This window comes from Apostichopus japonicus, chromosome 15, assembly GCF_037975245.1.
Source record: "Apostichopus japonicus isolate 1M-3 chromosome 15, ASM3797524v1, whole genome shotgun sequence".
In the NCBI taxonomy this organism is placed as follows: domain Eukaryota; kingdom Metazoa; phylum Echinodermata; class Holothuroidea; order Aspidochirotida; family Stichopodidae; genus Apostichopus; species Apostichopus japonicus.
In genome coordinates, this window is record NC_092575.1 from 12,816,792 (window position 1) to 12,844,634 (window position 27,843).

General features: G+C 37.5%; 1 protein-coding gene across 2 annotated transcripts; it reads right to left on the reverse strand.

The window, feature by feature from the left end:
• Positions 1-8,949: 8,949 nt before the first annotated feature.
• LOC139980501 (probable ATP-dependent RNA helicase DDX52) lies at positions 8,950-27,838 on the reverse strand. 2 transcript variants are annotated; one of them, XM_071992167.1, is made up of 14 exons: positions 27,680-27,838; positions 26,608-26,800; positions 21,184-21,308; positions 20,146-20,331; positions 19,808-19,888; positions 18,680-18,854; positions 18,250-18,322; positions 17,358-17,561; positions 16,861-16,951; positions 16,358-16,480; positions 15,503-15,729; positions 13,594-13,665; positions 12,506-12,592; positions 8,950-11,129 (listed from the first exon to the last, which is right to left on the reverse strand). In XM_071992167.1, the coding sequence occupies exons 1-14, from the start codon at positions 27,767-27,769 to the stop codon at positions 10,928-10,930; spliced, it is 1,929 nt and encodes a 642-aa protein (XP_071848268.1). In that variant the 5' UTR covers positions 27,770-27,838; the 3' UTR covers positions 8,950-10,927. The 2 variants fall into 2 exon arrangements, with proteins under 2 accessions (XP_071848268.1, XP_071848267.1); XM_071992166.1 differs by having other exon boundaries at positions 21,184-21,311.
• Positions 27,839-27,843: the final 5 nt, after the last annotated feature.

The window sequence follows — 27,843 nt, forward strand, 5'->3', positions numbered from 1 at the left end:
AGCATCTGATGGCCTCTAATTGTTCAAACATTTTCCAAATGGGAGGGGATGCATCCCTCCCCTTTGGAAATTTGTAGGACCCCTCCCTCAGGACGGCGATCACAATCCATCATGCATCAGCCCCCCCCCCCCTGACAAAAATACCTTCCTACGCCAGTGCTTGTTTTGGGTGGAGGTCAAAGGTCATTTTGGGTCAACAAATGTTAAACTCTGTAAAACATTAAACAACAAACGCATAAACGATATCCCAAGATAGGTTACATCACATACCTCATATTTTGCGTGTCTTCCTTGTAGTGTGTACGAGAACCCTATTATTTTGGGTGGAGGTCAAAGGTCGTTTGGGGTCAGCAGAGGTCAAAATATCAAATGGATCTCATCAGGTTAACTAAATTACAAATGCAACTTCAGATCTTTGTTGTTAGAGTGAGCATGCGAAATGAATTACCACAAAAAAAATGTCCATCGTCTTTCTTTCATAGCTGTGGTATGATATATGTCACTTGATTCCCAGTCATCAAACCATGTAATCACTGACTCTGTTTAGGTTTATACTGCTCTCCATCTGCAGTATGAACTTCAGCCAAGGTAAGCTCGCAGACTACTCGTGTGCTGCATATGTCATGTATTTAAAGGCAAGTCAACGCTGGGAGGGATTTCCCATGGTTTGACTGATCATTTGCAGCTCCAATAAAAATAAAGCCAGGGTAGGCTTGCAGATAACTCTTGTGCTGCATATGTTAAGTATTTAAAGGCAAGTAATCGCTGCAAGGGATTTCCCTCTGGGTTGACTTCATTTGCAGCTCCAGTAAAAGTGGTTATACCCCCCCCCCTTTCCCTCCCACTCCCACCTACCCACCACCTTTACCTGTTCCAATGTAAGTCTAATATAAGGCTGTCTTACCATATTGCCATAAATCACATTGCATGGGTCAGAGAATTTTGAATTTACTCATTTCTTTTCTTTTAATTATATATTAGCATCTGGGTATCATGAGAAAAGTACAATTTTAGGTTGGTTGATATAGAGATTTAGTACACATGATATAAACTAAGGTAATAAAAATATAGGTGTACTACAATTAGTTGCTTCATTGACTTACACACTATAAACTGTTAACTTTCCAAGGCCGCGAGAGATCATAGACAAACATCGTTTGACATGTCCTACCCACCAAATGAAAGCCGATGGCTTGGGCTGCAATAGCACATCCAGGTTTCGCCACCATGACCGTTAAGACATTGAACTAGAAGAGGGCAAACTTTAGCATAGTTGCTTCCAACCCATCTGCCTGTTATCACTGCGGAATTTTCTTCAACAAGGATTTTCTAGAATGCATTTTAATCACCTCCAATTGTAGTGGATTAATCCACGTGCACTGTACTTTTGGTATGGTACCTATAGGAGTACTATCTCAGTACGATGCCTTTGAAGGGGCATGAAAAACTTGACAATGTCCGCCTCTCCCTCCGTACGTTGTTCCGTTATATTAACCGAAGGAAACTCTAGCCTACATTTTTCTATTCGGCCGTGTGTAAACCTATAGCGTATAAGTATAGGTAAGTATATATAAGCAGGCGCGTATCCAGGATTTTCAAACCCGGGGGGCGCGAATTACTATCTAAGCGGAGCGCCACCATCGGTTGGCGCGCAGCGTACAAGAAAATTTCTTGTTTTGAAACCCCCCAGATCACCGGAAACGGCACTTCTCGGGCTTGAAATGACCAACCAGATGTACACTTTTTGCCTGAGAACCAAGTATTTCCTAATAGTTTTTTTTTTCCATCCATAACCTTTTTGAAGATTGTCAACCCGGCACACATCATGTTCGACTTGATCTCATCTACTGTGGGTCTTTGCTTTTGTAGGTGATTCTACGTCGCGGCCCACAATAGCCGTCAGCCCAACTTTTCAAGGTTTTAAGCCCCATATTTGTTCAGAATTTGAAAATTCACATTTCTCGTGAATAAACTCACTTCAAAACATACCCATAATCTTGTACAAAATTTCATCTATGGACAACCAATATAGAAAAAACTTCCTTCAACCCCTAACAGACCGGTCAAAATTGCACGAGTAGAGGGAAGTGTGATGTAGAATGTTGGTCAGAAAAATTCGAAAATTCAGACACAGTTAATTTATTAGTGTACAAATATTAAAACCTGTTATAACGGCTATTATAAAACTTGGTTGAAGGAAATGAAAAAATAGCAGATATTTCCGAAACCGAACACTATACACATAGGCGTAGGAGGCGCGGCGGCAGTGTCGGAGCTAGGGGTATTGGTCAGGAGTGGCGAGAATGGTCTGAAGGGGCGCTTTCGACACTATCTAAGCGGAGCGCCACCACTGGTTGGCGCGTAGCGTACAGAAAATTTTTGAGTAAAGATACTCCCTAGATCGCAGGAAATGACCCTTTCCGGGCCTGGCTAATTTGCAGATAAACGAAGAATAAGGTGTCATCGCCAAATTACACCAACAAAATGTGACAAATGTCAATAAGTAGATGAGAGCGCAATAAAAAAGTCAGTAATCTAGAATAATTAAAAAGTGATAAAGAACTGAAAAAGGCGCCAGCAGTCCATTTGAGTCCGTCAGGGGGGGCATCCGCCCCCCTGACCATATGGACGCTCCGCCACTGCGCGGCGGGGGTGCAGGCCCTAATTCGCCATTACTAATGTAAAAGAGAATTTTGACATAATTGGACCTCCATGCTTTTTATACATCTACATGAGACATGTCGTTGTTTACATTAGCATCCCGCGGTATACTGCGCAATTTTAACGGACCGTACGGTACATGATGGCATGCGATGTAATAACCGATGCTTGCTTATATGATATTGACATGAACACGTTGAACGCGCGCTTCGCGCGCGAAAATTTTTGGTTATTGTTTCAGGCAAGTCGGACAGTTTTGAGGCTTTTCATCCTGGAGCGCCATTTTCATGCTCACTGATATGATGTGATATCTGCTGTTTGTGTTACAAATTCGAACAGGCGCCTATAGCGAGGAATTTGCGAAGGGAGGGGCGAAGCCTGTAGGCAAATTATCTAAGCGTAGCGCCACCATAGGTTAGCGCGAAGCGTACAAGCAAATTTTGGCCGAAAATGTCTCCCAGATCGCTGGAAATGACACTTCCCAGGCCTTGTAAGTTGCCTCTAAGCACTTTCTATTTTGAAATTACTTAGCGATATCATTTGTAAAATGCTGAATGGGGGGGGGGGCGGTCGCCCCCATCCCAAAATGCGTCATGTTCCCCGACGACACGGTCGAGTTCGAGACCAGCCACAGTTGGTTTCATAGCACAATTCTACACACGCGTTATGATAGACCATATATAGTATATATAAAGATCATTAGTGAGAGAGGAAAATGGAAACGTCAAAAAATGGAGTTGTCGGTGTAAGGGGTAAGGTGAGTCACACTTTTACGAAATCATTGATCCGTCACTGGCTACCCTTCAGCGCTGTAATGATGTCACTGTTCCTCTTTCTCTTCCCGGTGTCTTCGCGTTTTGCTTTTACTCCCTCTTTTCTCCTTTTTCTCTCTTTCTTCTTTTCCTTTTCCCTTCCTTCCTCTCCTTCTCCTCTTTTTTCCCCTCCTTTTTCCTTTTTTCTTCTCTTTTTTTCTCTTCTCTTTTTCTTACCCGGGGGGCGCGCGCCCCCAACGCCCCCCCCTGGATACGCACCTGATAAGTAAGTATATATAACTTATAGGTACTCAAACACATTAAGATAACAAAAACAAAACACTTAACCCTTTTCAAAATGTCATTATTGGAAAGTGTGATAGAAAGTGAAACGTTATTAAGAGGCTTCGACCTGTATTTCTCTTTCATTGAACGAAGTAAGCGGGTGTGATGATATTTACAATCACCTACCTCTTCAGACGTAAATATTAAGTGCCAATTGAGTATATAATGACTGCAATTCAGAACATTTATGTCAGTTTCAAGTGCTGAGACCGGCTGAGGAGCACGAACACTATTCTTAGAGTGGTATGGTACTATCTCAGCACGATGCCCTTGAAGGGGCATGCATAACTTGACAATGCCTACCTCTCCCTCCACGCGTTGTTCCTGACCAGAAGGAAACTCTACTGGCATTGTGCCATTCACCACGTATACAGTTTATAAGTCAGGACCACAAACTTTAATAGATAGATACTCACATTAAAATAGGGCATCTCCACATTACAAAAAAAACCCACTTCCCATTTCAAAATGTCATTATTGAGAAAGCGAAACTTTATTAATAGGCTACGACCTGTATTTTTCTTTCATTGAATTAATTGTACGCGCCGTCGGCTGTGCTGACATTATTTACAATCACCTCTGCAGCTTGGACGGACTTATTTAGTGTCAATTGAGTAGGCCTATATAATGACCGCCATATTCAGCAACATTTATGTCGGTTTCAAGTGTTGAGACTGTTATTTACCTCCAACATCTTTATCTGGCAAAACGTCCAAGATAGTCTGGCGGTTCAACACTCTGCAAGTTACGCATCTTATAATCACAGTATAGTTATGGAAATCGACGCATTATTCACCCAACTCTCTTCTCTTCTACTGTTAGTCACTATTCATTCTTCCAGAGGCGGCCAATGTAAATCACTGTGTAAACAATGGCGGTGGGAATCTACCACTAGCTGTTTCGTAGATGTTGAACAAGAATCTCGATGTCGTTTGGAATTTAAAAATGTCGTATTCAACGTGAGCGATCTTGGTTATATTTGGGCGCAGATAGAATTTAAGGAACGTACTGTTAGTAATATCAGTGATGGCGGCAAACCAGCTGAGAGAAGTACGATCTCCTCTGACAAAGCGTTTTGGTATACTGATCAATATACCGCAGGAAGATATGTAATGAATATTCATAGTATTGATCGTGATACTTTCAACCACCTGGGACTTGTTTCAGCGACTCTTTCGTTCCAATTGAACCGAGTATCACCGGAAGATTCAGGAGTGTACAACATAACTTTGAGAGAAGGTACCGTGTTTGACGACAATGCTGTCATATTACGTCATACCTACCATTTGTATACCGAATGGGTGCACCCACCTTCCCCAATCTGCATATCGTCCAAATATAATGTTTCTGACTTTTTGTTGACCTGCTCTATATCTGATAATCTCTTTCCTCTTGAAGATGTAAGACTTAATATTGTATCATCGTCACCCGAAAACTGTTCGATCGTACCCATAAGAGAGGAACCCAGCGTAGTTGGAAGCATAATAGTAAACACTCACTACAAACCATGTGACCAGAATTCAACTATTTTGTGCAAATTGAGCCACGAGAGGACCGCACCTTCAAACTTGACATCATTTAATCGGCGGTCATGCGCATTTGATCTTACACCTATTAAAACCCCACCGCATCATGATCAATTAATTTTGTATGTTTTATTTCCTACTCTGTTGTTTCTTAGTTTAGGCCTAATTTGCGGTTCTATTCTCGCCATTCTCCGTTGGAGAAGACTACAATCGTTGAAGGAGACTTGTACTAGTCCAAACTACCATAGTTATCGGACGAGCACTCTACATAGGATGGACAAAACCTCGTACAGCGGTTCCGTGAGATCGAGCCCGCGCGATCTAAGCGCTGAGAGCTATGATATTTGCCAAGTTACAACACTGCCAGAGCATGATGTAAAAAGAGTGTCTTATTTTGAAGTTTATGAGGATATGAACGACTCAGTCTCTACGAATGATTCACAAGTTTACAGAAGATTGGATTACAAGCAACCAAAACAATCGGAAATGTGAATAGATGCATAGGCCTTTAAGGTGGCATACTCCTATTAGAGTCTATATCAATCCGCTCGATTGTTCTCCTATATCAGGAAAAGTGCCAAAAAGCAGCAGGAGAACATATTTTGTGACCTGTTATCAATTATAATCTAGTTTTTTGTGGCTTGCATGTTGAAGAGCATGAATGGAAGTACATGGTGGTGAGAAAATTGGGTCAATTGAGGCAATTTTAGACCCCTTTAGGCTTCCCAGGAGCAGCATAGGAAATTTGTTTACCACTGAGTGAAGAGGTTTGTTTACAAGTGACGAAAACTTCCGGCTCGGATAGTAAAAAAATTTTTACGGTCATGGTACGGAAAATTGATGGTGCCATGAAAGGCCAACTTGTCAGCTATCCGGTAATGGGTAGCGTTAAGCTAGTGAAAACTTCTATCTAGACTTAGAGACCACATTACTTTTGTGATTTAGTGTGTAACTCAATGGGGCGTTTAATGGGCGTATGCTACCATATATATGAGCCCATTGAATGTTCTGTTACGGACGGCTTCTATCCGATTAATAATCGATATGTCTATATTTCACACAATACAGGGAAGAAAAATCAAGAAACTAAAGAACAGCATCGCACTAAAAGTGTAGTATACCGTGGGACGACAAAAAAAAAGCATACGTAAATTTTTGTTTTAAATGTGAGGGACACATAATTATGGAACATTTCCGGTTGAAAATAGTAGTTCTAGTGTTACGACACTTCATGTAAACGAGGAGGGACGCGTAGAGGAGGAGCAATTCCCGCAAGTCTCCTGTTGTTCACCTTACCCATCGTGCTATGTCGCTAATGTAAACTTCAATTAACCTGACATTTTAGTGTATATTTATATTTAGCCATAGACTTCGAATTTTGCTTAGTCAAGTTCAGCGAGTGCGACTAAGTCGCGGTCCGATGGGAACTTCGGTTGGTTTGAATTACACTGACGTCCAAAGATCCCTTTCCGAGTTTATGAAAGATAACTTTTGGTTTGAACTTTGCGACGGGACACTTAGGGTTTCTTTAAATCATAGGACCATCTTTATTTTCACTTTTTCTCTTCTGTTCATGTTTTTGAGATGAAATGAATGTTTACATATTTATAGAAAATATGGCATTAATATTTGTTAATAACATGTTTCTGCAGCATCATTTCCAGAAGATACTCCTGACAAAGAATTCAGCAAGGGAATGAATAAAGAAGAAAAACCATCATACTTTAAAAATTGCTGCCCAAAGAGTCTGGTATATCTAATTTAAACTTGTTCAAAGTGACATTTATTCTTTCATATGTGAGAATTCCCTGATATCCCGCAAAACAAAGAAGTTTACTTCTGGGACGGTGTCATGTAGGCCTAGGCCTACATGATTTCAAAAGGAAAGGAGGGGAATTCTTATTTTCCTCTGACTGAATCATGTAGGAGTATGGACCCTCATGGAAGGGGGCCAGGGGTGGTATCTGGTAGCATTTTATGAATGATTGGACGTGGCCGTGGGTCGTAGAAGGTGACTTCCATGTAGGGGTTATGGATCATTCTCTCCAGAAATCAATTTCAGACATATTGTACAGTTAAAAATGTTAAATTTAGACTGTCCATTAGATATCTAATTGGGTCTAAACACAATGTTGTACTAATAATTACTTTTGTATGAATGAGGTTGAAAAACGTATCTATGCCTGGATATGTATATCTCCAGACCCCCCCCCCCCCCATCCCGCCTTCGTGAAAGACGCCTTAATTTCCACAGGGCCACATCCTTTAAAACTCTTTCACATGGTTTTGAATTCCACACCTCCCACAGACACAGCTTTGAAACCCTGTCTGTCACATCCCCTAAAATGGCTGACGTCCTCCAGTGCCTTGCCCCTCTACCAACAAATATGCCCCCCCCCCAACAGATTTAACCATCTCTCATCGCCATTACACGGAATTCACTATCCATTGATTATAATAAGGTTAACCTCTAGTTCTTCCATGCGTGAAATCATGAAAATCAAAAAGGAATCACAATGCTAGTTAAATGGTTGTGACTAATTTGTAATGCGTCCACTTAGACCTTTCCTGAAATGCCTGCTAAATTGGCATTACTTATGTTACGTGAATGAACCTAAGGAAGCAGGCACACAAAATGCACGGTAGAAATTTTCATTGACAATTTATTTGATTAAAATATGGCATGAGAGACTTGTTGCGTCGTGATGTATGTGCGTCTGAGATATCACTTACTTCACTCTGACCTCACACCATCACGGAGTCTTTAAGGTGACATTGAGATAAATATCTCAACAAATAATTTGTGACAAGGATTTTAAAAAGCTGGCGTTTCATGCAACGTTGTAAACATCATGGTCATACTGTCATAGCGACATACGAATGTCGTAATGTCGCCAAGTTAACATTCATATATTGGAGTGTTAGCTCAGTGGTTAACGCTGGTGTCTTTCAATCATAAGGTCCCCGGTTCGAGTCACTCCCAGATTAATGTATGTCGTCCAGTTACAGAGTTGTTGACAATTAACAATTCATAATCATGGGCGTTAAATATGAATGTAAGAAACTGACTTCGGTCAGCTTGCGGCTTTGATAAGCCAATGAGGCTTCTTTGCAAGTTCCTGCTTGAAGGAGGATCTAAAAAAAAAATACTCAAAAAAAAAAATTCTTCTTTTTCTTTTTTGAAGGTGACGTTTCAGATATTTTCACCAGAAGTCACATGCTTACTTCTTCAACATATTTTGTAATTTGCTACTTTAAAGTAAAGTAAACATTACATATTAAGGAGTTGTTCCTACACAATTTTGTTAACTGCCTCATTACTATACTCATATTTTTATACTTTAATAATGCTGCTAAATCTTAAAATAATAGAGCAAAAACACGGTATTTCTCATCACATTAAAAAAAAAAATTGTGACATCACTTTAGACCTGTGTGATACAATTTCAATTGAGAATGGTTTTCTTTCAGTTTGCCATTACTAAAAAACAAAACCACTTGAAGCCATTTTACTTTCTGTTTCAATTAATAAACACTACACAGTCATGTGCTCAGTTCTACTGTACATACAGCAGAGATGGAAATTCACCAGACAAATATAGGAGCAAAATTATGATTAGAAATTGGGGAAAAAATACTCAGATAAAGGAGATTTTTCAATGATCTTTATAACATTTGACAACTTTATTTCAAACTTGACTCCAGTGGATATCAAAAATGACAGGATAAATATTCTTCTTGTTTCATTATAACTTGCAAGGTGAGTCACAGAAGTGATAAGTAAAGGTGGCTGCAATTTATAAGGAAAACCAAATGAAAGGAAAAGCAAATGAAAGGAAAGCCACTCAAAAGTTTGGGTGAGGAAGGGGATGAACCAAGCATAAAGAATAAAAAACAATAACGAAACTAATGAGATCAAACTTATACAAAAAATTAATCATAGCTTTAAATTAACTTTGGTCACAACAAAGGGCAGAATTATGAAGAAAGGGAGAAAGAGAAACGTATATAGATGGACCCACAAACCTTCTCCCCAATTTTTCCCTTTAACAACTCATTTTTATCTTTCAGTGATACATAAATTTCTGAGTCCTAAAAAACCCACGAAAGGTAGATACTTCCTGGTGGTTGGTGAGTCAATTGATAATTAACAGATTTGAATGCAGTTGATCAATACTTTTAAAAACCAAGCCCTGAGTGACTGGGAGGAACATAACTGTAATACACCCTTGGAAAAACTGTCTTGCTACTGAAGTCGCCCAGTAAAAGAATCAATCGACAACCCACTTTTGGGTCATGGACCAAAAATTTGAAAGGAAGTGTTCTACAAAATAAAAGTTAGCTTCTGTATGTGCATTTGAAAACTTGTGCATCTAGGGAAACAAACCTAAATGCAAGAAAATGGTTCAACCATTCTCTTTGATTATCCCTGATGGTCAGAGATGTACACTAGAAATGAAGGCATACTGTGCTAAAGTGTCTGGCTGTTATTTAAACAGACTATCCGTAGGAAGATCAGCCAGTCCATAAAGTCAAAACTTTGAGATGATATCATAAACAGGAAACATTACTCAAAGCAGCATTTTACTTTGGCTCCTTAGTTTTGAATATAATTTTATCAACCATGTGGAGGTTGCAATAAACATAAAAAACATCCCCTTAGCTGTTTCATTTAAGGCTAGTTTCATAGTTAGTTTTATCAGTCAGCAGCTGATAATTCCATACAAAACTGACAAATCACTCACTCAGAACAATTTTGTCTTTTTAAGTTAGTGTGGATGCTGAATAAACATGGCTTCAAATAAGATACCAATTCCTTCGTTCTTTCTACATGTAAATTGAAGGATTTATGCTAATGAGCTATGGTATTCTAGGGTATTCATGTCAAAGACAAATTCAATATTGCAATATGCTGCAAGATTGATGAAAACAGAAAATATTTGTCAATTTCATATGCTAGTTTCACACTTTATATGCTTAACTAATCATCAATAGCTTTCATACCAGAATATTCCCTGAGTATCAACAAATTCATCAGATTAGGTCTGTCAAACTATCCACCCACTTAAACATTTTCTAAGGTTTACTGAAATTTTTTACTTTTTTTATTTGCTAACTGACGCACTGACCCGACCTGACTGTAGGAATAGGCCCAGGTAAGCTAAAGATGATACTGTTCCAAACTTTCTGTCATCATCTTCTGCAACCTCCCATCTGCCTTGAACGCACCTCCCATCTTTGACTCAGGGCATCTACTTTGTTTGCTTTCCACAACCTCTTGTCTCAGAATCCAGACTGCCAAATTCCTCTTCAACATCCCTCCATCTCAAACTCTCATATCTATCTTCCTCTTCAACATCCCTTCATCTCAGACTCTCACATCCGTCTTCCTCTTCCGCTATCTCTTATCTCAGAATCCAAACTGCCATCTTCCTTTTCAACATCCCTTCATCTCGGACACTCACATCAATCTTCCTCTTCCACTAACCTCTCATCTCATCATTAATACGTCCATCTTACATAATTTCTAAAACCTCTCACCAGAATGCCAGGACCTGTATCTTCCTCTTCTGCAATCTCCCAACTTAGATTTGGTACCTTCAACTCAATCTTCACTCTTTAAAAATGTCCATCTGGCAGACCTCAACCTGTCTCAGTTTTCATTTTCCTTTTAAATCCTGGTTTACTAGCACCATTATTTCTTCCCCCCTTTCTCGATGACTTTTGACCTTTCATGGTTCCCTTGCCTTTGGTCTTTTGCTGTTGTTTCTGATGTCTGAACTTTCCGTCCTTTACACTGTTTTTCTTCCCTCGTTTCATTTTGTTCTCAGTTTCTTCCTTTTTTCTGCAAAGTAGAAAGAAAAGGAATTATGGTTGAAAAAAATTGGCTACCTCATCAGCCTCACATGACAAAGTGTAACTATTACAACATTGTATTCTATGATCAGCTATGATCAAAGAAAGAGATGGAACATTATGAAAAGCAAATACTCCCACCCCTCAGCCCACTGGTCTACAAACAACCTTCTGGATAATAGCTACAATTTGTTAAAGTGCAACTCCCTTTAGGTTGAATTTATGGCATAATACAAATTGTCATGAAAGCCATCCAACTAAACCACAAGTAAGTTGTCAGAGTACTGCTGCAACCAAAAAGTTATTCACCTCATTATGTTTTTGATATCTTTCACACCAGAGGATGGCAGTGGCATAGGAAGGTAATTTTGAGTGAGGGGCTGAAGACTGATGGCCGGACTGGGGGAGGGGTCTAAGGGGAGGGGTGTCCCCCTCCCCTTTGGAAATCTTTTGCATTTCCAGGTGGCCTCAGATGCAATTCGGTGCAATATAGCACACATCAACACCCACTCCATTTTGTAAATAATTTTGCATTTTCACCTGGCCTTAGATGCAATTTGGTGCTCCAAATGAGATTTTTTTCTCACTTGGAATGAAAAAGGGGTTTTCTGACTTGCGAAGCGGGGGGCAGAATGTTACTTCCACCCCCCATATTTTTCAGCCCCCCCAGTTCCTACGCCCTTGGAGGATGGTAAAGGTTTATATTATTTGTTCAACAAGCTTGCTAATTATTGTGCGTATACTAGTATTACCTCTCTGTATTCTGCACCTAGCAGTCTTAGATATCACTTTCTGCAGGATTTCCCCCATCTGTATTTTGATCAATTGCTCAGTGTGATGTCATCGTGAATATTAATGCCTATGTAGTGCATATTAACCAATCAGGAGCTACGAATAACAAATTATCTCATTGCCATACTAATTGGCAGACCTATTCAGATCTCATGGAGGGCCATGAGATCTGAATAAAGTATGTAAGCACCATAGTATCTCAGTTGCTGTGAAAAACAATCGGGTCTCATATCCATTGCATAATATTATGCTTATTCTAACCAACCTTTCTTTGGTTTAGTTTCAAGTGGTTTCATGAATCTTCCCTAGTCTGATTGCTTTGGTCCAGATGGTTTTCAAGATGTTATCAAATCCACCCGGACTCCCGCCCAGCTGTATTTTAAGTGGTCATGACACAACTACATGTTCATACACACCCATATACTTGTATGTACAGATACCTAGACATAACACTGTGACTATAACCAACTTCTTTCACCTTCCAAACAAAATCGAAGAATGAGGGAGTGGGATAAAAAAAAAGTAAAGGCATTTTGAAGCACTTCTTGGGTCAATTTCTCTCAGACACTTTACCTTGGCTCCATGCCTTTGCCACGGTACGGACCAGTCCTTATGGACTCTCTCTCGATGGGTTTCTTCTCCAGTCTTGCTTTGTCTTTCCTGGGGGAAGAGAAACATGAAAGATTGTCAAAAGATGATAATTCTCCCATCTCACCTCAATGTGAAGAAGAACGATGTAACGTCAAGAAAAAGGCGTTGATCAGTCATTTGTAATATTTGATCCAAAATATATAAATGAATTCATCAAACCAACTTGAGAGATAAAGGTTCATTTTTTTTAATTGCTCTGATACCGTTGCAGAAGTAAACTCAAATAATTAAATACTATGTAGACGAATATGATGTTACCCTGACAGACTTTTTGCTGTCCATTGCAGCTGCTATGTGTAACAGTAGGTAGTAACTACTTGTGATTCCAAATTTATGGAAACTAAGTTTTAGTAACCGGTGGTGCTTGTGGATGGGAAAACTAACGGATAATCCACGTGACTTCATTTGAAACATTGCAAAATAGTATTAAAATAACCGTGGAATAATTCATCAGGTATCGCATCCGTACATGCTATGCAAAATGTGGAGATTGCTATACACGTGCTAAACTGATGTATAGCGGTTCTTTTTTTAACATACAAACCATAGCCCTCCATGCGAGACCAAGCTCAGAAGACTTCACGACTGCTACACAAAATTCTGAATGCTGAATTATTCCATGTACACTCAACTCATAGAGCCTTTACTATAGTAATACCTATATCATTGCAATGTAGGAGGAGGTTGTTTTCATATAGTAGTTTCATGATAATTGTAGACAACTTCCTGTTTATGTTGTATTGCAGTAAGTGACTTGAAGTATCTGAACATACGACCAACTATACAGCATGCCATACCTGTATCAGTTTAAGATGTTCACTGATGGAGTTTGACTTACTCCATATTTGACTAACTTGTGTCATTCTGAGTAACCCACATTAAACTCTCCTCTGTATTGCACAATTTAAAACAAAGGTTCATTTTTACAGATAATTTAATCAGAAAAATGGCCAAAAGTCCGGTAGAAAATGTTGGATATCAAAGTTTAAGCTAGAACTGTTTAAACTCACTTGTTCATTTTCTTGAGTTTGAGCATGTACTCTGGAATATCACAGCCGGCATTTTTCATAACGTTGGCAATGCTACAAGATAAAATGACAGAAGTGGACGTGGATGGCATAGTTAAACAGAAACAGGAATGTAAATAATGAAATAGTATTCAAAATACAGAGTCACACACCACTTAATGACTTTCAGTTTCCCTCCTCTCTCAGACGAGGACGTTACAATTCAACTTGATACAATACTCTGAAGTGTTTCGTTTAATATATGAACACTTTACACGGCAAATTAAAAGCAAAAGTACGTTCAAATGAATACAAGGGTTAAAGGATCACATTAGGCACAACAAATTAATATTTGATATGTTGTAGCTCATAAAAAATAAACACTGCTATCAGTCCAGGGTTGGATTTCTGTAACACTTTTAGTTCTTTGAGAAATAAACCTTCAAAACAGCTGAGTTTCTGTAACTTAAAGTGACTGGGTTACATAGTCTAATACAAATACCATTAAGGTCAGTTAAGGTCAGAAGCAACACAAAACTCAATGAGAAAAAACATACGACAGTTGTGGCCTCACATGACATGTTTACAATGCTTTAAGGACATATGGTGTTGTTTGCCATCTATGGGTGTTTTGTTGTTTATACAAAGTTTTAAAAAAAAAGTGTGCTTTTCTTTGAATTATGAGAATTTGATGACATAGTGGATTAACATTAACATCACCAACAATTTACCCTGAAAGAGGCCTTGAAGAGATCATTGCATATTTAAAGGTGAATATTATGAAAACCAATGTACCAAAGTAACCATGGAAACATTTGTAGCACCTAATTGTATTTTTTTCTGGCACTATGACTTATCAAGACTGAAATTCTATCTACAGTGGTCTTTTAAATAGTCTCCATTTCATGTAAAAACTAGAGCAGGCATGCTACAGAAGCTCAATGCTTGTTTTAGTTATGAGCTGTTAAACTCACTGCCAGCAATTCTTTCTGACATTTATGAACCAATTCATAAAATTTCAACTTTTAAAGCCAATTTGCATGCTCAATGAAATTACCGCAACTAACTTTACAAATATCACCAGCACTTTATATCTTAGCAACCGAACATTTAGCAATTTGGCTGATGTATTTTTTATCCGTTCTCGAGACTACCTATACAGTAGTTTATATCTTTTTTAAGTTTTGCCTTTAGCTAGCTCCCCTTTAATTGACAGTGAGACTTGAAACTCCAGTGTATGGCACTGTGGAGTAGAGTAGTATCACTACAAGCAAGCCTCATGCAGAACAATAGATCAAAGCAAACAATGCAACTCATTGTGGAACAATAAAAATTTACTAGTACAGTATAAACGGATATGAGAAAATGTACTTCAAATCAAATCCGAGTCAGTCATGAATAGCAATGCATTTTAACATACTCCACACAAATACTATGATTTTGAAAAGACAAAAAAATTATTGCTTTAATAGGATATGACTTCCATACTCAAGGTATAACTAATATTGCAAGTTAGCAAGACCTCATCAGCAATGTAGAGAGAGAGAAGGGAAATATCATTGAGACTAAAAATAAACGTTTAAGTTATTTCAATATTTTAGATAAATATTTCGTATACTGTCATCTCCTCACGCCAGTTTCTTCCTTCTCTCTTCAAAACTTTCATTCAAAAATGTTTGCAGTTTGAACTACGACATCAAACACCAAATATTTAATACTCTTTAGTAAGCGACATTTTTAGAAATCTCACAGTGAAAGAGCTCTACGAACAGCTCTTTATATATGATGATGAAACACAGACTACGGCTGAGAAATGAGCAGTTCAGTAACCGTTTTATCAAGTTCAAGAAACCTTTATTGAGCTAAAAGATGAGATTTTAAAGCAATGCTGAAAGATATTTGGGGAACTTACCTTCTTAGGCAGACGGCATCATCTTCGGTAAAGAGAGTGACCGCTCTGCCGGACCTTCCCGCCCGACCGGTTCGTCCGATCCGATGGATGTAGCTTATCGCTGAGGTGGGAAAGTCGTAGTTTATGACGAGATTGACTCCTTTGAAGTCTATTCCTCTTCCCATTAACTCTGTCGCTATAAGCACCCAGATCTTTCCAGCTCTAAAACTCTTGATAAGGTTGTCCCTCTGAAGGTATAATACATTAAGCACAATATTTTTGGAAAAATCATTTTCAAATATGAAGTATCCAACTATAAAACCTATAAATTTATCTGCTTATTCTCATTTTCTCATGTCATTTGCATCCTTCTCTGGTCTCATCTTTGTTAAATAATTTTCATTTCGAACAATAAACAAAAAAATCCCCCAGCAATTGCATAATGGTTAAACTCAATACTATGGATTAAAAAAGTTACAATGAAAATGTTGGATGAACAGCTCTGTAACTAATTCCTTCAACAGTGGGAAAAAATATTCTAAAAATACTGTATGTAGCAATATGATTGAAATGCTTTAACAACTCAGAAAAAACTGTGTTTGAAAGGAAAGAATGAATAGGGGTGCAGGGAGGAGAAAGAGGCAGTAGTATGGGGTGAAGGGGAGGGGGGATAAACTGGCCAAAATAAAGTCAAAGTTTACTGCACTTACATAAATTTAAAAGTGGATTAAAAAATTCGTAAGCCTTCCATATAAATAACATGTTGTTCAAACAGAGTACTGAAGCAATAAAAACTGGGTCTTTAATAATAACAAAACAGAAGGAATTTCAAATGACAAGACAGATATAATGATGATAGTGGATTTATTACTGTACCTGTTCTTGAGATTTATCAGAATGAATGACATCAACGTTGAAACCATCGTATATCAGCTCATGAAACAGTTCCTTTGCCCTCTCTTTGGATTGGACAAATATAAGCACTGGTGGTTGAAAACCCTGTTTAAGATAATTAATTAAGAATATTATAATCAATCAATCAATTAATCGATCGATCAATTAATTAATAATATTATAATAATTAATATCATATTTTTTTTTGTAGCCTTTGAAGAAGATCCTGCTAGGATCGAAACATCAGGCCAACTTACTTTCACACAATAAATAATATCATAAGAATCAATAAAGTCATTAATATCATAATAATGTAACTGGAGAAAATCATAACCTATGTTGCTATGTAATGAGTTCTAGCATGCAAAAAAACTTGAAAGTGATTTAACTTTGTTTAGTTCCTTTATTGTCTGCTACCCTTTCACAACCAAAACTCTATAAACTTGGAAATAAGCTACAAGCTACAAGTAAGAAGAATATCTCACTTTGTTGAAAATATCTCGTACTGCCATCAGTTTGCCATGCTCCCCTCCGACAAACACAAGTTCCTGTTTGATGAGCTCTGTTGCTGTATTCCTGTAGTAAAATTTAAAAACACCAATTGAATACTTAAAAAATGCTTTTGTATTCCTTTTCAGATATTAAAATATGATGAACATAAACTTAACTAATATGTTTACTGATTTGATAATTTATTGATTTAATCAGTGGATAGGAAATGTTTGCAATAAAAAAGATTACACTAACGGTCTCCTTCATCTCAGGTGGGCAAAGCCTATGAGGTGTGAGGTTTCACAAACCCTTCTTATGTAGACTACATAACTTTTATGGCAAGGCACAACATGAGATATGGGTAGTTTGTGTAGAAACCACAGGGTCTACTGGTGACATCATATTTAAACATAATAGAAGATCAATGGAACTGTTTTATTTCACTTCCGGGATACCATTGGTACTCATTAGGGATATATAAAATATTTACCTGTGACCCACTGTTACTTCAACCACATTGTCCAAATTCAGCTTACACCAGCTTTCCACTTCGTGTGCGTACGTGGCACTGAACAGTGCCCTTCGTATTCTGGAAGAATCGCAGGCCTGGTAGATGGTCGCCAGTTGATCTCGGAAGCCACTCTTGCCAGATTCAAACAACTTGTCTGACTCGTCGATGATTAGCCACTCGACGCTGGATCGAGAGAAATAGACTTGAATTAAGTATTATTTCTGTACTATTCAGACTAAGAAGGATAGTCGATGGGTAGGACGATGTATATTTGATCGATGAAGGAGGAATGTTATTTTCTGGAAAATTCTCACAGACTCAGTTTCCCTTTTGAAATAATGAGAGAAACGCAACTGTGTAGTTACTTCTCGGCGGCCAACTTTATTGCATTTCTCGTAGCCAATAGCACTTTTTTCTTTGCAAAGTTTTGGGTTATTGCAAGGTATCTCATTCGCCGAGCTTGTTCGATTGGAGGTCTTGGAAAAATGGAAGTATAGAGAACGAAAACGACTGAAGACCTTGACAGTGATAAGAGGTCAAGCTGAGTGAAACAAGCACCTTTCTGTTAATTTCCAAAAGCGCACAAATCTGTCGTCGTACAATCGGATATGTGATTGTATTATTTGGCATGCATGGTCCGAAATGTAAGACAGCTCAATTAAAAAGTATCTTTAATAGTTTCTCTTCAAACTATATATAGTTATTATTATATATATAACTATATGAAAATCTACCCCTAAATTTTTTAACAGCTTAGCAAACTTATAATTAGTGATGAGGACCCGACGCAACCATAATAATGTTGTATTGTTAGGAGAAATTGTTGATGAAAAATGTCGATAGAAAAAGCGATATAAAAATTTAAACTTACTTTTGAAGTTTGATGGCAGGAGGCTCCTGTAACAGCATGTAGACGAGTCTGTTTGGAGTAGCAACTAATATATCTGTTATGGAAAAAAAGCAATGGAAATGTCTTGAAAGTGAAGCGAGTGGAAGATTGTCAGAAGAAATAAGCAAGGATATCCTAGAGATGACTTGTTCAAAAAAAGTAATGCTTAACAATCTTTCCAATCCACAAACATATTAACTTTTGGGTGACTCAAAATCCTTTTCTTTCTACCTTTTGTGAGTGTCCAAAGTAGATTTCCACAATCTTACAAAAAGGCTGGATACTTTAGGTAGTCAAGTGCAAGAACTATCATCAGAAAAGTTTTTGATGGCAAACTGATGTAATTAAAAACATGTCTGGAAACAGTTAGAGAGGTTTATGGTTTACAGTCTATATATTTAGGTATTCTTACCAAATTTCTGCGCCGAGCTTTTCTTATACAATCTGGCTGCTTTAGCAAACTTATCCACCATGTGTATCCTGAAGCCTCTGCCCTCTGATATTCTTTGCAGTTCTCTGAACGTCTGATTGGCAAGCTCCCTCGTAGGAGATAATATGACCGCTCGGAAACCTTGGTTTCTTGGTTCCTGTTGCCAAAGAGAGCGGGAGGGGGGGGGGGGAGAATTTTATGTTTGTTTAACAGATTAAGACAGTAAAATGACAACCAGTCGGGACAATGTTTGATTTCTTCTCCATTTCTTAATTTAAGTCAACTAGACACTCTAATTGCTCATGATGAACAGATCTTTTATGAATTAACTAGGAGAAAACATTGACGATAAGCATTGTTTAAAAGAGTAAAGAATCTTCTTAATAAGAAGCAAGTCAGTTACCTCAGAGTTATACATTCAGTTCTCAGCCCTAAATCGAGTGGAATTTCCTTTGAGCCATTTCTTTGTCCACGGTTAATAATCACCCAACCACGGTAGTATCGATATAATGGTGCAAACCCAGAATCCCACCCAATATCATAAAACACAGCATGAAGCATGTTGAAAGGGTGATGAACTTAGGTAACTATGCAGTTTACAATTTACATCATAAAAGAATTGGTGAACTGAAAAGTTAGGTAGGAATTTCTTGAAGATTTTATGTGTAGAACAACATTTGACTGTTTATGCATTAACTTTTTATCACAACACAAAACTTAATCAAACCAACCAACAAACAAGAACTGTTTTAAGATGTATGAAAGTTTTATTACAAAATATCATCACAAAAGACTGATGAATGCCAAATAATACAGAATAAAACTCATTGGACAATAAGCAAAGAAATAACATTTCATAGAGAAAAGGCTAGAAACAACAAACTTGAACACCGATTGTATTGAATATATTTTTAGTTGATGCAAAATTTGTTTATGCATCTACATTTGTCACAATATATTCACTTATCAATACCAATCGACAAACAGTATTTTCAAGCTGTCATCCCTATATTAACACATTGCAAAAGACTGCTGAATATCAACTAAAACAGAATAAAACAGAATGGACAACCTGGAAGAAACAAAATTTAAAGATAACAACGAACGTACCTTAAGTTGATGCAAAATTGGTAAAATAAATGCAGCAGTTTTACCCGATCCTGTTGGCGCACATGCTAAAAGTTCCCTCCTCTGAAATTAATTGAAAGGTTGAAAAAAAAATTGGTAGATTTTTGAGTCAAAGTTTTGATGCATATGGAAGTGACTTGATTTCATCAAAAGCATATTATATTGAGAAAATATATAAAACCTTATGTAGCACACTTCATCTGTAAGAATATTACAATTTCCTAGGTAGGTTTATTAAATTTTGTAGACCCAATGCAAGCAGCTACTTTTCATAAAATGAACTCTAGAAATACTTCTCACACTGGTTTTTACTTGTTTACCTGTAGCATGACAGGAATTGCCTGCATCTGGATGGGTGTAGGGGTAGCGTAGCCGAGTCGATGTACATTCTCAATAATATCTTGATGGACTCTGTATTTCTCTTGTAACTCTGTGAACTCCCTGAAGGGCTCTGCTACATCAGTCCCTGACACGTTGATCTTGTTTTGTTTGAGGAATGTGGTCAGCTGGAACACAAAGCATACAAACACTTTGATTCAAACTTTACTGCAAAAGCCAACGAGAATATTGTTATTCATAATGACAGACAAAGCTAGCTCTTGTAGCTTGATGATAAATTACTTGCACACTGGTCACTCGTCAAGGACGAACCAAATGTAACTGTGATAAAAGACTATGATGTTGAGCACAACTTGCAAGAAGCTTACATTCTGGGATCATTCTCAGTTTATTTTGTGATAAATCATAGGCGAAGCTTAATTTGCAATCCCTCTTGAAATAAATAAGACAAATGATGTTTGTTTGCATTCCGTGTTAATTTGGACCGTTTAGTTTATAGTCATTACTATTTTGTGCCCATCAAATGAATTTAATCATGTCCTCAATTGTCCATCCAGACTGCTTAAGGCAACCAAACAAGCTGGACTGCCAATTTGGCTATGTAAGGTATCTTGTGAAATGACAAAAAACCTATCATCTGAAGAAAACAATAAAATCATAAATAAATAAGTAACCCAAATAAAAATAAACTTTTATGGGCTCCTTTAACGTCTAACATTACGTCTACGACTTTTGAGTCATCAACAGCTTTACTCCAGTACAGATCATGCAGAGTCCAAAAAGTTAAAAGTACTGTTACTTTTCATCATTGGCAAACATTTGAAATGTTTTCCAAACTGAATTGTATCTGCTGCAATATTTATCGGTAGGAGAAACAGACATTGTTTCCAGTTACCTGACTCTTTTCTTGAACAGTGGATGGTAGTACCACTAGATTGTGACAAGTTCTACTCTAAATGCATCTTTAGTCACAATTAGTGTCTTTCACAAACAATGTTGAGGAATCACAAATTTGTTACCTTCTCATCTCTTTCCTTCTTTAAAGTCTCCTCCTTTGAAGTTTCTTCCTCTCCATCATTGTCTACATCTTCTTTACTGATATGTGATGATAGCAAGTCGATTGATGACCCCTCTGATACAATTGCTGCTGTTACAAAGAAAAATATTTATTTAAAGACACATCATCTTTAATTCCAATTACTGGGATTTTTTTATTAAAGCTGGCAGAAGGATTTATTTCAGATCTTGACTTTTGTTAAAGAGAACACATAACAGGAGAAAGGTAGGGGTGGTGAAGTATCAAACACATTATCTTATCTCAAGAAAGGAATGATTATTTGTAACATGTCCAAACAGGGCAGTATACAGTATGAACATACATTTTTATTTTCAACTTTTGTAAGGCTGTCAAAAATTCTAACCATGGTTTATTTCCTCACAAAGACACCAATGTGTTTGTTACAATATTACATAACAGTAAGTAACATTATCCTACAATGACTACTATTACATACAGTACCGTTCACATAAAATCGGCCGTGGCATCGTGTATCGTGACAAAATATGAGGAGACTCGAGGAGTCTATCGTGATATCGTTTCCATTACGCCTATAGCAAGTACCTAACGTGATATCGTGCGTCGCATCGTGGTCGTAATATCGTGATAATGTGTGCATCATTTCACTGGCACTGTATACTATCGTGATGTTATCGTTATAGCGTGAATCACGTTGCAGAACGATCGATCGTTTCATCGTGATTTGAAAGAATTGTTACGATAGGGTTAATATGCATTTGTAACGCTGAATATAGGCCTACAGTAGCATTTTCACCGTCCGGGATGCATAGGGTGGCATACTTTAGTATGTTTGAACATTGTTTTCACGATCGAATTTTGCAAGATTTTCGAGAAAATTGCTTGCTTGAAGAATGTTTTTCCGCACCATATGATATGCTCAAATAAGCAGTTTCTTTTGCATAGCATCAGTAATCGATATGATCCTGATGGCAACCCGTATTGACGCGCACATTAAAAATTATACAAAATTGGTCATAACTTCTGTTAGAAGCTTTTTTTTATTTAAATGTCATAAAGTCATTTAATTGCTTTTGGCCGGACAGTTTTGTATGGTAGCAACCTTACTTTCTGAAAATACTAGACGGTCAAGTTGATCACTAACCTCGTAGAATTTTCAAACCAGTCCAGACATGTTTAGTTTCACCAAATCCTTCATACCATGCAACAAAAGTATATTTTTTGAATATTTATGTGGTAATACTTGAATTTTTCATTTTGTTCAAACATGTGTTTAAGCATCATGTAACGTAGTTAAATACACATTCGCTCAAAATGCAATGATTAGGGGTAGACCCAGGGACGTCGCCAGAGGGGGGGTGTGGGGGGTGTCTCACCCCCCCAATCTTGGTAAAAATTACGATAGTTGGAAAATTTGATTGCGACAGTCGGAATTTCCGACTGTCGGAATTTCCGACTGTCGCCAGCTTCAATTCGGAATTTCCGACTGTCGCACTCTAATTTTTCTGACTGTCGCACTTTTATTTTGATATGTTCTTGTAATTTGTGAGTGATATAAAATATTCGATCAAAATTGACCTTTAATCAGTCATATTTACCACGTTTTCCTCGTCACATTGAGAAATTGTATCTCGCGATCCTTATACTCTACCATACAAAACTTCGTATGATTTTGAATACTCTAAAAAAAAATACAACGTTCGCCAGCTTCAATTCGGATAATTTATGTATTAATTTTGCTATTGGGTGGGTCGACCCTGTTCGCTTGCTTCAAGTAAGTTCAGGATATACAGGGACGTAGCCAGGGGGAGCAGGGGAGCGACTGCTCCCCCCTTTCAGTGTCGAAAAATATGTTTAAAAACTGTTGTTATTATACTGCTAATACACGGCGATAACGATATTTGTTTTTAGGCCACTGCACATCTGGCTGTCTTACAAAATATGAAAGTTTATATTGTCCATCAGTTAAGTTCGTCAAATGTATTTCTGATATATTATGTAAAAGAACATGTAAAAGAATTCAAACAGGAAAACAAAATCTGCTGATAATATGATATCATATGATAATGATGAAACTGGCAACAAATTGCACCAGATCGCATCTAAGGACCTTCAATTGTTCAAAAATATCTCAAAGGGGAGGGGGACACCCCCTCCCCTTAGACCCCTCCCCCATAACAATCGCAAAATGTGTTCCCTCTTTCAAACTCCTGGCTACGTCGTTGGGATATACATTGTCTCTATAGTATACAATTAAAACGCCAATGCTAATCTATGGAAGCTTAAAAGTGCCATCAACATAAGCAAAAACTTTGCCCCATAAGGTACAAATGTATCGAAAAAAATCGGAACATAAGTGCAGTCGCGAAAGATGGGGTGTCTGACTGACACTGACCGTATCGTTGACGATTAGTGCGGTGGTGGGGGGGGGTACAAGGCAGCAGTCGGAATTTTCTGGCTCCAAAACCCATCCAGTTGGAATTTCAGCCACTACACCCCCCCAATCATCAGGCCTTAGCTACGTCCCTGGGTAGACCCAGTATATTTTATGGGTTCCGGCGTGTCTACGTTCCGACAATTTTTTTTTACTCTGAAGTTCTTTTGACCAATATTGTTGACCAATATGTTTTCGGAGTTCGGACCAAATTTTTTTAAGACCCATAATTTTTTGGACCAAAATATTTTGATGACACAAATTGTTTTTACTCTAAAATTTTTTATGACCAATTTTTTTTCGGACAAGCACTATTTGGGTCATAAAAAACTCTGGGCCCTTTTATTTTTTGTTTCGTAAATAAAAATTGGCGCGTCCGAAGAAAATTAGTCCCCCCAAACAAATCAGGTCAGAAAAATTGTGGGTCCAAAAAAGTTGATTCCACAAAAAAAAATTGGGTCCATATAAAATTGAGTCCCCCCCCCAAAAAAAATTAGGCCGGAAAAAATTTGGGTCCAAAAAAAATGAGTCCCCCCAAAAAAATCGGGTCCGAAAAAATTGAGTCCCCCTAATAAATAGTTAGTGAGACAAAATTTGGGTCTAACAAAATTGATTCCACAAAGAAAATTTGGGTCCAAAAAAATTGATTCCCCCCCAAAAAAATAACTTAAGCCAGACAAAATTTGGGTAAAAAAAAATGAGTCCCCCAAAAAATTGGGTCCGAAAAAATTGAATCCCCCAAAAAATTAGTCAGACAGAATTTGGGTCTAACAAAATTGAGCCCCCCCCCCCAGAAAAAAATTGGGTTCAAAAAATTAGAGTCCAAAAAAATTGTCGGAAGTTAAAGAGACGTCGGAACATAGAGACGTCGGAACATAGGGTATGTCACCCTTCTTAATACATTGAGAAAATACTAGTCAAAAATATTTTCTGAAGAAAAATCGTACGATATATTTCACAAATATTGATGCTTAGATACTGTAAGTGCTTCCTCACAATCAACGAGCCGCCCCGAAATTCACTCCGCTTACGTAAAACTTCTATATATATATATATATATATATATAACACATGGAAAAAACACAAGTTTTTACACACATAATTCCCATTGACATTGTTTACGGAACATAAGTAGGTCAACGACATTCGAACTTGGCAACTTGCCCAAGTTCATTGCACCGTGGGAACGACACAACAAATTGTACATGATTGTACATTTTCCCGCCATCTGGACGCCCGAGTGTAACTTTTGATGTAATATGCAAATTATTAATGGTACTGTGCGGTTAAAACTTAACCTATTGTGACACATACAAATTTTGGGAAGTTGTTGTAGATGTTACTTTTGTATCAAATGTTAAGTACTGTATGGTACTATAATTTATAAAAGACGCTTTTCCTCAGGTGGTAGGGAAAAGGGGTATTTCGGTGAACTCGATCTCTTTGTATAGTATTTGGATACTTAAAATGACCATGTACTGTACATGCAGTTTCAATTCTATTTAGTAAGCTGTTCTTCGCATTTTTATCCTTTGTGGATCTTTATTGGAATAAATTCAAAATGTATTTTTGACGCCAGTATTTAACGGTAAGCATTTTTTAAATTGTTGACTGAGCTTAAAAATCCATTTTCTAAAAAGTCGGTTTTCATGAAGGTTTTATCAAATAATAGCTAGGGTAGGAAAATATTAATTAACCACATTAAAGAAAGTTTTTCTATTATCCAAATAAAATACATGTTTCTGGTACTGAGATCTGAAAAAAAAACAGGCTGACGTTTTTCTTCTTTTCATGCGCTAATACTAGTTTGGAATATGTGGCAACCTTAACAAAAGGTTAGTTAGATTTCTTGAATCCGAATAGAGACTCGGGAATCAGGAAAAGGGAGGCCCCTTGCGCGGACAATGAAGATGTTTTGTTTTTAACCGGCCCTGCTTCAAAGTTGTTGGGGTGGAATTTTTTTCCCTTTTCATTCTGTTCGAACCAACGATAAATTATATAAAAAATTAACACAAGAAAGGCTTAGTAGTACTTTATTATTCTTCAAAATGTTGCCAACTATTCAATGTAACGTGGAACATAAAATCTACAACTAACACTACTAGTAACAGAAAAGTCGCTATCCGTACGTAACGTTACTGTTGTTAAATAAAAAGTTAAACGTGTAAAGTTGTGAGCTGACATCAAAAAGTTTTCAAGGCGGAACTCCTGTAAAGATCGATTTTCGCACAGTAGAGTACTGTAGGAACTTCATGATACACGATATTACGACTTAACGAAATAGCGTGAATAATAAAAACCCAAAGCCCAAACGAAGTTACGAATTGTGTTGCGCTCAGCTTGAAATCACGATCTCACGATATAACGTGTTAGCGTGAATGTAGCAGTCATGCTTGCTATCGTGAAAGCTTGGTATCACGATATAGCGTGTGATCGTGGTATATCGTTATATCGTGGTAGCGTGTACAAAAAATTTACAGTAGTCAGGTTTCACGATAGAAAACGATAGAAAAAGATAAGGGCATCACGATACACGATGCCACGGCCGATTTAATGTGAACGGTACTGTACTTTCTATTACATACTGCTGACAAACTGTCATATTCTCAGAAGTTGAGAATCCAATTTGGGGTTCTAATTTCACGGGATACATATATACTTTCTGTAACAGAAAAGGTACTTAAATGAACAAATGAAATGATTTGCCTGAGTGAATTGTAGTATAAATACAAGCAGCTCCTTTTGGTCATTGTAGTAAAATTGCTGTGCTTATCTGCTACCTCTTCTTTCACATCGTACTGAAAGTCCTTGATGAGCTTTGATACTTTCTAATTCTCTTTGAAACTAAACCAACCTCTCTGATATTGTGACAGATAAATCACTGCTAAATTGCCCAAGACTATGAATATTTGAGGTTCAGTCTCACAGATGAGTTCTATGGGGATACATGTGTAAATAAGAATACATTATTACCATTGACTTCAGACGATTTCTTCTTCTTATGCCGTCTCTTCTTTTTCTGAGGAAGTTGATCATTGCCAGATTCTTTTCTTTTACTTCCTACATCTTGAAATTCATCCAATTTAGGAAGGTGCTGTTCACCAAACTGAGTACTTGCAACTATGGATTCTGTTAGCGACCTATCATGCTTTTTTGGTTTAACAAGCTAGAAAAAAGCATGAAAAGAATAAACGAGGCAAAAGTTAATGACAAAATATGTAGCTCTTGCATCTTCACAAACAACGAAGGGCTTAATCCCAGCTGAAACCTAAATGAGCAGTAGGCACATGGATGTAAATTATTTATTTTGAACAAAAAGTTGTATGAAAACAAACTAGTATATATTACTGTTACATCATTTCTATATGCAAATAGGTATTTCTGTGCCAATAGTGAGATCTAGAAAGGACACTGCAATTCAAGGTTTTCATTCGCAAATAGCATGCTTAAGTGGCAACTTCAGTCCAAGTCTGAGACCAATGATTGAATGAATTCAGACCGAAAAGTTGGAACCAATATGTTAGCCAGCATCCCACTCATTTAGGCAGAAAAAAAAGTACAAGACAAATTAGCAAGTAAAAATTTACCAACAGACCACATACACCCTGGTGCAGAATTAGATGGTTGGGCTTTTTCCAACTTATTGCCCAATTCTCTGCACTTCTATCAGGCCATACAGTAGGTTATTCATCTGGCTAAAGCCTTTGATGTGAACTTGACTTTGCACAGGCTAGACTACCTATCTTGACATTGAGGTACAAGACGAATATCAAAAAACATTTTCACGTGAGCAAGAATTGGATGGCTTTAAACTGCCAACCTGAACGAGATGTGTCAAGTTCCTGCCATGGCATAAGCGTGGAAATCAATTGTGTATTACAATCGCTGATCTACTACATGTGATAATATCTATATGACTATCCATTTATTTCACACGATGTGTTGAAAAAGAAAACGAATTCCTGACGCCATTTGTGATTAACACATAAGTGATTTTAATATTCGAAAAATAATTAACATTATTGCATAAAATCCGTTATGTTACCTCAAACTTTTCAGCATCTCCACGAAATCGCTTAACATCGAATTTAATACCAGCACCTAGCGCTCGAAACGTGCTCGTGTAAGCTGCCATCTTGACTGGTACTTTCAGTCAGCATTATGGACGCGGAAGTTACCGTATAGGGTTACGTATCCAATGAAACAGCC

Bases quoted from the DNA above. Each gene is read 5' to 3' on its own strand.
- LOC139980501 (XM_071992166.1), bottom strand. From the start codon at position 27,769: ATGGCAGCTTACACGAGCACGTTTCGAGCGCTAGGTGCTGGTATTAAA. The intron at 18,855-19,807 runs GTACGTTCGTTG...CTTTGGCAACAG, and splicing joins CAATTTTGCATCAACTTAAG to GAACCAAGAAACCAAGGTTT. The intron at 12,593-13,593 runs GTGAGTTTAAAC...CTCTTCCCCCAG, and splicing joins AAACTCAAGAAAATGAACAA to GAAAGACAAAGCAAGACTGG.